The 11,280-nt window shown below is 50.1% G+C and overlaps 1 protein-coding gene and 1 pseudogene across 1 annotated transcript; both read left to right on the forward strand.

The window, feature by feature from the left end:
- The first annotated feature begins 3,056 nt into the window (after positions 1-3,056).
- Positions 3,057-3,813, forward strand: LOC116933329 (annotated as a pseudogene).
- Positions 3,814-7,710: 3,897 nt separating this feature from the next.
- Positions 7,711-10,902, forward strand: LOC123474553. The gene has a single exon (XM_045176764.1). The coding sequence runs from the start codon at positions 7,711-7,713 to the stop codon at positions 10,900-10,902; it is 3,192 nt and encodes a 1,063-aa protein (XP_045032699.1).
- Positions 10,903-11,280: the final 378 nt, after the last annotated feature.

Here is an 11,280-nt window from a genome sequence, read left to right on the forward strand (position 1 = left end):
GTTAACGTTTCTTCACTTATGGCACTGTGTTTTGCGCCGGAATCCACCATCGCTCTGAGCCCACCAATACGAAACACATCTGCTTGGATAAACGGGCTGCTTACTGACGTGGTGGTTGTGGGGAAAAAAACATTCATTGTCGATCCTGCCCCGAGGGACCGACTGACCCGTTTCCCGAACCTTCTTGTCTGGGCCAACGCGGGTTGTGCTGAGGACAGTCACGAGAAATATGCAAGTAGCCTTGGCAATTATAGCACTGTACTTCGTTCCTCGAGCCTGGGGGGCGACGTTCAAAAGTTACGTGTTTAGCCGCTTGTCTGTCAGGGCCAGGTGATGGAGGACGATTCACCATTCGAGTCAGAAGGGCCACTTGGTTGGTTAGAGACTCGATTGCCCGCGCCATGGACTCGGAAGCTGCTGCGGTCTCGTTTTTTTCTTTATCGTGGAATCCCGTTGAAGGTGAAATAGTTTCCGGCGAAACGGCTACCGCCTTGCTAATGTTTTCCAGGCGACGAATTTCGACCAAAAAAGCGTTTACACTGGCCGGTGGATTTCCCATCTTTACTGACACGTGTGCCGGATGATATAGGCCACGGATTAAATAAGGTATTAGCTCGACGTCGTTGAGTGGAGTGGACCGGCGCCGAAAAACTTTTATTTTCTCTAGGACGTATGTGGAGCCCGGTTCGTTTGGTAGTTGTCGCCGTGCCTCCACCATTGCCTGCCATTGGCCCTCGGTAAGGCGGACCTCAAAGGATCCTCGTAACGCCAGTAGCCAGTCGTCCCAGTCCAAGATGTTGACGCCTATCTCTTCTTGCCAGGTTAGGGCTTTCCCAAAAAGAGAGCTAATGGCCGCCCGTCGTTTGTCGTCGTCTCCCCAGTTTTCCGCTAGGGCCTTCCGATTTACGAGTTGAAGCCAATCGTTCACGGATTCTCCGTTCGACCCAGAATACCTCACATCAGGATCCAACACCACTCGAACAGGTGCAGGGGCGGCATTCGCCGCTGGGACAGCCGGTGGTGGAGGCGCTGGCGCAGGGGCTGCTAAGAGCCGTGCTGCTAGGGCTGTCAGGACATCTTGTTGTTGTTGCTGCTGCTGCTGTTGACGTTGTTGGTTGGTAGCAAGCGCAGCTAGGGCGGCATTGAAGGCATCAAGGTCCATTGTAGCTCCTTGGGGGTCTTGAAATCGGTCAATGTATTGATTATTGCACGTGTCTTGGCTACAATTACACTGTTCCCGGCAAAGACGTCCGGCTTGAACACAGACGCAATTTAAGCACCTGCCAGATGAACACCGACAACCACGACTCATCCGGTGTCAATTTCGTACAACGGAAAGGCGGACCAACCGGCCTAGGCCTAGGACCAGACTTTCACAGCGTAGGAAAAAGAACACGTGTATCAGTCGAGCAGAATATCGCACACTTGGTCGATCGGTTCAATGGCTACCTGTAAGACGAACTCGTCTTCGTCAACTTCAAGGCTTTGGTCCCGGTGAGCTTTGTTTTCAGCACGTGGTTTGCGGTCTTCCCCTTTACGCTCTCTTCTTTCTGTGGCCAGGACGCTTTGGGCCCTCTGTCTTGCTTCTTCGTGCACTGCGGGCTGAACGGCCCTACTTAATTTGCTATTTCGCCGGCGTGGCAGTTTCGCGGCGTTGGGACGAGCTTAGTCGTCCTCCGTATATTCAGAAATCCCGAGGAAGAAGCCTGGATGCGCTTTTGGGAAAACTGATTCGGACGGATAATAAAAAAAAAGGTTTGCTGTCACGAACCCAATATGGCTTCCACGTATCCTAGTACGAGAGGGGGGGGGGTAGGAGCCTTTGCGACTAGTCTGATTCACACTCTACTCCCCTGAATTGAAAAAATGAGACGACGTAACTGGTTGGGCGTATACTGGTTGCTGTTCTTCGAATCTCGCCGCTGCCACCAAATGTTACGGAACGTTTTTAAAGACCGAGACAATAGATGAAGAACACGTTTATTTTCTCTCTCGACACACGTTATGCGAGACTTTTCTCTCGCGTTGCGTATCCCGGACTGCCTTCTGTCGCCCCTTGTCCCGCCCGTCTCTCCTTCGGGCGTTTAGGGGGTTTCCCTAGAGGGTGGCGCGGTTGCCTATTCTTACGAATGGATCTGTGTGCCATTATATAACAGAAGTGTATCTGCAAACTATGTCGGAGTTGTTTGGTGACCTTTCGGGTGTTGTGATTTACTTTGACGATTTTTTAGTCACAGGTGAAACCATGGAGGAGCTTCATTTCAATTTACGTCAAGTGCTAGTTCGGTGTCGACAACACAACCTCAAACTCCAGCTCAAGAAGTGTAAATTTTTCTTAAAGGACCAGTGGCTTGGTCACATAATTGGCGAGGGCGTGGTCAAAGTTGACCCGTCCAAGGTTGAGGCAATCGTCAATATGCCGGAGTCTAGTGGCAAAGCTGACTTGATCCGTCTTCTGGGGATGGCCACGTATTTGGATAAGTTTTGCAACAACCTGGCCGGCGTTACTCGTCCCCTGCGGGATTTGCTGAAAGAGTCGTCTGCATGGGTCTGGGAGGAGCCGCAAAGGGCCGCGTTGGCCAAATTGAAAGAAGTCATGTGTTCGTCGACGGGCCAAAGCATCTTTTTTCTGGCCTGGCTGTGATGACCACATCCGCAACATGGTGGCCAGTTGTGCTACCTGCCAGGAGAAACGCCACAAAAATCCGGCATTGCCCTCGTTTCCAGTTCGACTTCCAGTTCATCCGTTTCAGATGGTCTCGGCGGATATCTTCCAGTTTGCTGGAGTTCATTTTTTGCTTCTAGTCGACGAGTACAGCAAGTGGCCTTGTGTGGCAAAGTTGAAGTCACTCACGTCGGCTTCTACAATTGAGGCCCTCGATGGCTATTTCGCCGATTTTGGGACCCCGGAAGTCCTTCTTTCAGATAATGGAAAGCAGTTTGATTGTGTGGAGCTCAATCGTTTTTGTGACAACCACCAGGTTCAGCATGTGACGTCCAGTCCGGAGTTTCCGCAGTCAAATGGTCTCGCAGAAAGGCACATCCAAACGGTGAAAATGGCGATGTTGAAAATGTTTCAAGATGGAAAAACGCTGTGAGAGGTGTGGGCTGCGATTCGGTCCACTTCAGTGTCGGATCAGTTGCCGTCTCCGTCCGTGCTCCTGCAGGGCCGTCATCTCCGTGGCTCGTTGCCGTTCTTACCAGCAGCTCTCACTCCAAGGCTGGTCCCGTCTACGTTTGTCCAGCAGCAGTTACGGCGTCGGCAGGCTGAAGCATCCTCTCGTCAAGCGCGCAGAGTGGATGTGCGCTCTTCGGCTCTGGTGGTTGGACAACGTGTCAGTGGTGGTGCCCGGTGTGGTGGAAGCTGTTTGTGTGGAGCCTCACTCGTATATGGTTCGCCTCGTTGATGGTAGACGTTTTCGTCGCACCAGGTGGACCATCAATTTGGATTATTCGTCGTCGTCGCTGTAAGCACCGAGTCCAAGCCTACGGTTTCCCTTGGTGTCGGTGGGTGTTCTTCAAAATCAGGCCGGTTTGCCTGTTGGCTCGGCCGATTCCGGCCCTTCCCAGCTTCTTCCAGCGCCGCCGCCGTCTACTCCGGTTCCTCCTCTGTCGGGCGTTGCAGACCCTTCGCAAATCACGGCTGATTCGTTGGTTCGGTCGGCTACTCCGGTTGGTCCCTCTTTCCGTCATGACCCGATGTGCCTGGTGCCTGGTAATCCAGTGGTGGCCGCTGAACCGGCAAGCAACGTCCAGCCGACTCCGTTGTTTACTCGTTCCGGCCGCCAGTATTCGCGTCCGGTGGCTCCGTAGTGTTTAATTTGGTTGCCTTTGTCGTCTTTTGTCGTAATCTGTGATTCGTGTCGACATAAGGCTCCGTTTCTCAGCATTAATTGTCTCATTTTCTTATCTCTTGATATTGTCTGTCCTTGCCCAGCTGCCTTTTGTACCTTTCACTCTGTGTCACCTAATATTGTTTGTGTATCGTATAGAGGGAAGATGTTATAGTGTTGACTACTAGGTGGTGTGTGTCTCCTTGAAGTGCCTTATAGCCCCGCCCCCAAAAGGGATACGAGCAAGGAAGGATGGTCAATACAATCAGTCCAGACTAGACACTTAAGACTACAACAGGTATGAAAGGACTTACATACAGAGTTCCTAGATCCGAATCAAATGAGGACCGTAGGACTCTTTGTATTACACACCTTAATATACATTAATACACATTAATTATCCATCTTAGACAGTTTGCGCAGCTTATGCTGCTCTTCTTTTAATTTCTGGCTAACCTCATTTGCCTCTCTTGGCATGTTTTTTACATTTGCCAAAGTTGAGAAAATTGTTCAAAATAATTTTTTTCTGAAAAAGCTTACATGAGAGATTCCTTCCAAGTCCAAGTCATCCATGATGTTGCATGCGCCGGCCTTGTTTTTCAAAAAATTTGTTGCTAGATACATCGAATGGAAATGGTCCCTTTTTTAATGTTTGAATATATAGAAATCCGATATCATATGGAAGCGAAACGTTAAAAAAATGAGGTTAGTCAGAATCCCAATCCATACAAACGCAGTAAATGCCTGCGCCTCGGTCACACAAAGAACCACTGCTCAAACGTCGCAGCCAACTGCAATAACTGCGGAGGAGCCCATGCGGAGGAGCCCACGACGTTTCTGAAGAATGAAAGCAAAAGTGTGTTAACTGTAACAGCCCTACCCATACGTCGCTCTCAAAATCATGTCCAGCCTTCCTTGAACTGACAAACCTGATAAGAGTCGCAACAGACCAAAATATCTCAATAAAAGAGGCCCGTTCGCGTATCAACAACATATACAGCGCTAGCGTCAAGCAAACACCAAGATCACACCCAACACAGGCCCAAGAGACTGACGCAATTAAACAAATTATGTTGCAAATTGACTTTGCAATCCCACACCCTCTCCCTTTTTTTTTGACCGTCTCGTACCCCTCCTCCCACGCGCCACTTCTCTCTCTTCTCATCTAATAACCCTCTAATTTTGGCGCGCAGAAACAAGGAAAAAGAGGGTGGGGGAGGAAAGGGAAGAACGAAAGAGGAAAGGACAAGACAACTCGGGGGGCAGTCGCAAGCAAAAACTGGACCAAGAAGGTTGTCTCAGAAATCTAGGACAAATTACTCTTTTCCATTGTTAGCCTCCACTCTTTCAACAAATACAAAATTGTTTCCAGCCAGCAATCGTTCTTGTCATTCCCTACAATTTGGTGCATCGACCGGGAAAACAAAGAACGAAGTAGGTAGGAAATTTCCAGACCAAGAACGAGCGAAGCCAGCCACCACGCTGTCACCACGCTACAACCACGCCGCCATCACTGCTTCTAAATCACCGCCGTCGTTACTGCCACTAGATTTTCTCTGCCATCTTCTCCTCCAATGGTAGGAAGAGGACCACGCCGTCGAAGAACCGAAGCGGGCAAAAAGGCCGAAAAGGAGAGGCGAGCTAAGAAGCGCCAAATCGCAGCACAGCAACGCGACGAAGACATAGAGAAGCAGCTTGCCCAGCTGGAAGAGATGGAACTTCACCACCCACTCAACTATGGTAAATTTTAATCTTAACAGAAGAGAAAAACCAACAGATTCCGTCTAACTCCCCAGCCCATCCAGTTAAGCCCCAAGAACAGTGTCCGGCCATTGACTGGCCTGGACCTTCTACACGTGGTACACACCCGAATCGCCCCGAACCGGCTGAAACGAACCGCCCCGAATCTGGTTGTCCTGAACCCGATCACCCCGAATCAGCGAGACCGAATCGCCCTGAACCGGATCACCCCGAACCGGATCGCCTCGAACCGTTCCACCCCGTGCGTACTACTCACGAGTCTACAGCCTCGTCTTCATCATACCAGTTGCGTTTAGCCGAATACCGGCGTGAACCAGGTAAACAGCGCCAACAAACACCAGCATACAACCGCATTCACCCTCACACTCCTTCCTCGTTGCGTTCAGTCGTTTACCGGCAGGAACCAACTTCGAATTCCCCGTCTACACCTCCCCACACTAGTGTTCAGCCGATTACCGGCACGAACCTAGCAGACCCCCCCCCTCTCACACCTGCGTTCAGTCGTATATCGGCAAGAACCAGCTCCAAACTTCTTCTCTACCCAATCCTACACTACACTCCCGTCGCATACTGTAACTAACCTCTCCACCACCCACCCGACGTTGCGTTCAGTCGTTTATCGGCACGAACAAACGTTAGATCCTCCCTCTCACCCTACTTATACTAGCGCTCAGCCACACGCTGACCTGGATCAGCGCGGATCTCTATCGCAATCCAAAGTCTTCACTGACGACGAGGAAGACAATCTTCCCACTTTCCCACCCGAGTCTGACGAAGACGTCGCCACTACCCGTAAGGCTGAACCAGATCCACCAGCAAGTAGCCAAGCACCTAACAGCAACAACATAGCAGCCAGACGCATACTGCGGAAGACGACGATTTCAGCACGAAAACGTTGCAACACCGAAAACGTTAAGTGCCATCCGCCTCCACGTTCATCTCTCCTTAAGGATTTCATCCCCATCAAGTTGGTAGGCAAACGACGCTTCAATACCAGAGGCCTCCCGAGACCACCTCGTCACCGCGACAAAGACGCCGACGCCCCAGCTGACTGCTTTGCCCTGGGACCAGCCAGACGGCGCTACTTGCCACCACACCTTCGAGAAGAAAGGGTCATCTTAACGAAGTCCATTACGCCCGGTACAGCCAGAAGATCGCAGAATTAATCCATCAATTGCATCTAACTATAACTTTTTCACCCTGTCGCATTACCTGTGGGTTGACTGTCACATCAAGTCAATACATTTCTCTCGCAAGCACATAAAGTCGTCGTTATTTAGCAATGGATGAAACAGACGCAAATGATAATCTAGAAAGGGAAAGCCCGGAAACCCTAAAACGTATGCGAACCACTGAGAAAACCCGTCTTTCGAAGATGATTACTTGAATATCCTATCACATGGAGGAGAGAGGCAGCAGAAAGGTACTTAGAGTGTACCGCAATCAACTGGCGGAAATTCTGCAAGAATGCAACTGTCTTAACAGCGCATACGCCAGCTCCCTGAAATCCGAAAACCGTACCGAAGAAGATGCGTGGCAAACCGAGCTAGACACACGAGCGAATGAGTGCTTCACGCTAATTGAGGCCCACCTGTTGAGTAGAGAAGATGAGGAATCAACCACTTCTGTCGCTTCCGCCCACAGCTCTCGCCATCACCCTAACGAAAGGAAATGCATGAACCCTATGCAACAGTCAACTCAAAACATTACAAGAGTTTGGCCCGCAGACACGATGGTGACAGACTTTAACCCACTAACCAAAGAAGGGGGCAGTGAATCCATCCTCACAACGAAGAGAGCCCGTAGCCTCTAGGATACCCTAACAGTTACGGTCTCCGACCTAGTCAACCCTGGCCCAGCCTCCGCTCCCGAAACACACCGCGACCATACCACAGTTTCTGAACTCCCAGCAACGACATCCGCGTCCCTTCGCTGTCTAACCACCCCGCATGGCCAACACGAGCGCGTTAACACTACCGTAGCACGTCACAATACAGAAGGGCACCACGCCTCGGAGATAGCCCTTGAACCACCGGTCTCGACACCCGCGATCTATCGCCGTCAGATGGCTTCAACAACAAAGGCTACGGTGAATACCTTCCCACGGCACCCAGCCATGACATCCGCGACATCTCATTATCAAGCAACCCAAGCCGCCGAAATTTTCGGGCCACCGCCTGTGAGTTATCCGGTAATTTCTGTCAATCAACAGACCAACGAGCCCACCCACCGTGCCATGAACACTGGGTCGGCCAGCCGAGTTATCATCCAAGTTACCACGCAGACTTCTATTCCACGGCAGGTCAGCTTCATTCCAAACGAAGCTAGTGCAGACTATCACTCCGGCCAGCTCCGATCTTTCACCTCAAACCCACCAGCTAAAAGTTTAGACCTACCCGATAAAGACCAGCCGAGCAACCCCAACCACCAGTCGTTGGAAACACCAGACTCCTGGAATCACGCCCTTAATACACAGCGAGGTAGCACCGTGGGGCAAATGGCGTACCCCAAAACACCACAAATGTCAATCCAGACTTTCTCGGGGAATCCTCAGGAGTGGCCATCTTTTATAGCAAGTTTCAAAGTAATCATACATGATGCCTGTAGCTCCAACGTAGAACGTCTTTATCATCTGAGGAATCACCTCGCGCAAGAAATCCGTGATCGAATCGGCGAAGTTCTTCTTCACCCAGGGCTATATCAACACGCCTTGAAAGAGCTACATCGCAAGTACGGCAACCCGCAACTAGTCGCACAAGCATGTAGCGATAAACTACTCTCGCTCACTTCATTCAAGGAGGATGACCACAGGTCACTGAGAACGTTTAGTGCTAAGGTGCGAGGAGTTGTTGCTACGTTAAAATACGGGGGATACTCATCTCAGCTAGAGTGCTTTTTGACAATTCAACAACTATCGTCCAAACTGCCTCTTACTCTTCGAAAAAGTTGGGGGAAAAAGAGTTGGAGCCTCCAACCAAAGCTACCAACCCTCATAGACTTCGACGACTGGCTTGACGAAACATACATGGAGGACTCAAGAGCGCAAATTAAAACCCAAAAAGAAACTGTTAAATCCCCACGCGATCGCCACAGTATCTTTGCCGTAACCTTCGAAGAATGCCCTGCAGGCTGTCGCGAACCCCACCGGCTGGAAAATTGCCAACGTTTCGACAACCTAACGGTAGACAAGAGAGCTGAACTTATCAAAAACAGGAAGCTGTGCTTCAGATGTCTAAAAGGGGGCCATAGAAGCGTCGACTGCACACAAGATAAAGCTTGCCCAAAAGAAGGTTGCAAATACAGACACCACGTCTTACTCCATGGGGCCCCAGTAATATGGAAAGGAAACCGAGCATCACGTAACCACAACAGAGCGTCTTACGTAACTTCCAACTTCCGCGGCTCTACCTCCTCACACGCTAGCTATACCTACCTACCAATTGTACCAATACTCGTGTGTGCTAACGGGAAGGAAGTCCGTACCTACGGCCTCTTAGACAGTGGCAGCCGAGTAACACTTATCAGAGAAGACGTCTCAAAATCTCTGAAGCTAAAAGGGGAATGGGAGCAGTCGCAATTCCGAACCTTTCACGCCCAGGATCCACTAATCAGAGTACGAAAAGTACAGTTCACGATCACCCCACTGGACCGTAAAGAAAAATTCTACGTGGAAGAAGCATACTCCATAGACAAGCTGAACATCCAGGGTCGCGTGGTTCCACCAAACGAGTTAGCAGAATGGCCGCACCTAACACGCATCAAAGTACCAGAATTACCTGGCGCCGAAGTTACAGTTCTGATAGGTATGGAGCTCACCGACGCCCACGACGTAATAGAAATAAAAAGGGAAGTCAATCAGAAGAACGCACCTATGGCGATTCACACTCTCTTCGGTTGGTGCATCGTGGGGCAAATGCGCAAAAGACAAAAATCAAACACCCTCGATGTGTTCGCGACAACTCAAGACGAAAAGGTTGACTTTCAAACGACAGTTCAAAAATTCATCACCGGCGAAGAACTAAACACCCACCCCGACGTTAAGGTTCCCATACCTCCCAGAGACTTAGAAGCGCTAAGGAAAATCAACGCTTCAATAAGACACAACGGAGAAAGATACGAGATCGGCCTACCTTTCAAATCCTCTGAACCAGCACTACCCGACAACTACCATGCCGCTCTAAGACGGCTTTACACCCTCGAAAGTAAATTCCGATCAGACCCCACGTTTACCGCCAGATACGCAGCTAACATGAAAGATTATGTCACCCTAGGGCACGCCAAAGAACTCGGCAAAGAAGACATAAACTCTACCAAACCGGGAAGATCTTTCTACCTGCCCCACCATGGGGTGGTAAACCCGGGGAAACCACATAAAGTCAGAACAGTCTTTGATGCCTCGGCAAGGTGCAATGGCGTATCTCTTAACGACCGACTGCTTAAGGGTCCCGACCTTTTAACCAACCTAGTGGGTATTCTCATTCGTTTCAGACGATTCAAGATCCCAGTAACCGCAGATATCGAAAAGATGTTCCATCAAGTAAAAGTATCTCCGAAAGACCGCCCTGCCTTAAGATACCTCTGGCGGGAACCAGGCTCTTTATATCCACTCAAGGTTATGGAAATGCAAGTACAAATCTTCGGAGCGATCTCGTCGCCAACCATCTGCTCGTTCGCCCTTCGTAAAACAGGAATAGATAACGAGCACGAATTCCCCGGAGTAGCCAACAAAATCATCAACCACTTTTACGTCGACAACTATATGGACTCCTTCGACAACCACGTAGACGCGATCCAAACCTGCAACCAACTAAGGCAGTGCCTACTCCGCGGCGGTTTTAAGCTGACCCAATGGATCTCGTCGGACAAAGAAACCCTAGCATCACTTCCAGGCTCCCTGCTAGCTAAACCGACTCTTAATCTAGATTTGGACGATCTCCCCACGGAACGAACCCTAGGTCTTCAGTGGAATTGCCAGTACGACACATTTGAACTACACATCGAAGTACCAGAAATAGGTAAAACCAAAAGGGAGCTCCTGAGATCAGTAGCCAGCGTCTTCGATCCGTTAGGATTCCTAGCCCCAGTCATGTTCTCAACCAAACAACTCTTACGAGACGCATGGGAGAACTCAACTTCATGGCATGATCCACTCGAGGAGAATCTTTTGAGTCGTTGGAGGCAATGGAATGCACGGTGCAGTCGTTTACATCAGAATGGAGTTCTCAGAACGAGTCGAAACCGCCTTCGTCTGCGCGAAATCAAGAATTTCACCAAAAAAACCATGCACGATTCCCCGCCTCGAGCTTAACGGAGCTCTTATGGCCTACCGGCTAGTAAATACAGTCAAAAGGGAGCTCGATGTTCCCCTAGAAAAAGTTATTAACTGGACAGACTCTACCACCGTACTACGATGGATATTTTCAGAACACTGCCGATATAAGTCATATGTGGCCAACCGCGTAGGTGAAAAATTAGAAGACGGAAACGTCAATCGATGGATGTACGTCCCAAGCAAAGAAAACCCCGCTGACGGCTGCTGTCGTGGATTAGAACCGGAGATCTTAAACATAATGCACCGCTGGTTTCAAGGTCCGAACTTCCTACGGCAGTCCCAAGAAGAGTGGCCAAAATTTCCCGACCCACACATGCTCAGCCCGCACCAATTAGACCCCGAACTCAAAGTAAC

This window comes from Daphnia magna, linkage group LG7, assembly GCF_020631705.1.
Source record: "Daphnia magna isolate NIES linkage group LG7, ASM2063170v1.1, whole genome shotgun sequence".
Classification (NCBI taxonomy): Eukaryota; Metazoa; Arthropoda; class Branchiopoda; order Diplostraca; family Daphniidae; genus Daphnia; species Daphnia magna.

Excerpts from the sequence above, each read along its gene's own strand:
- LOC123474553 (XM_045176764.1), top strand. The coding sequence starts at position 7,711 with ATGACATCCGCGACATCTCATTATCAAGCAACCCAAGCCGCCGAAATT.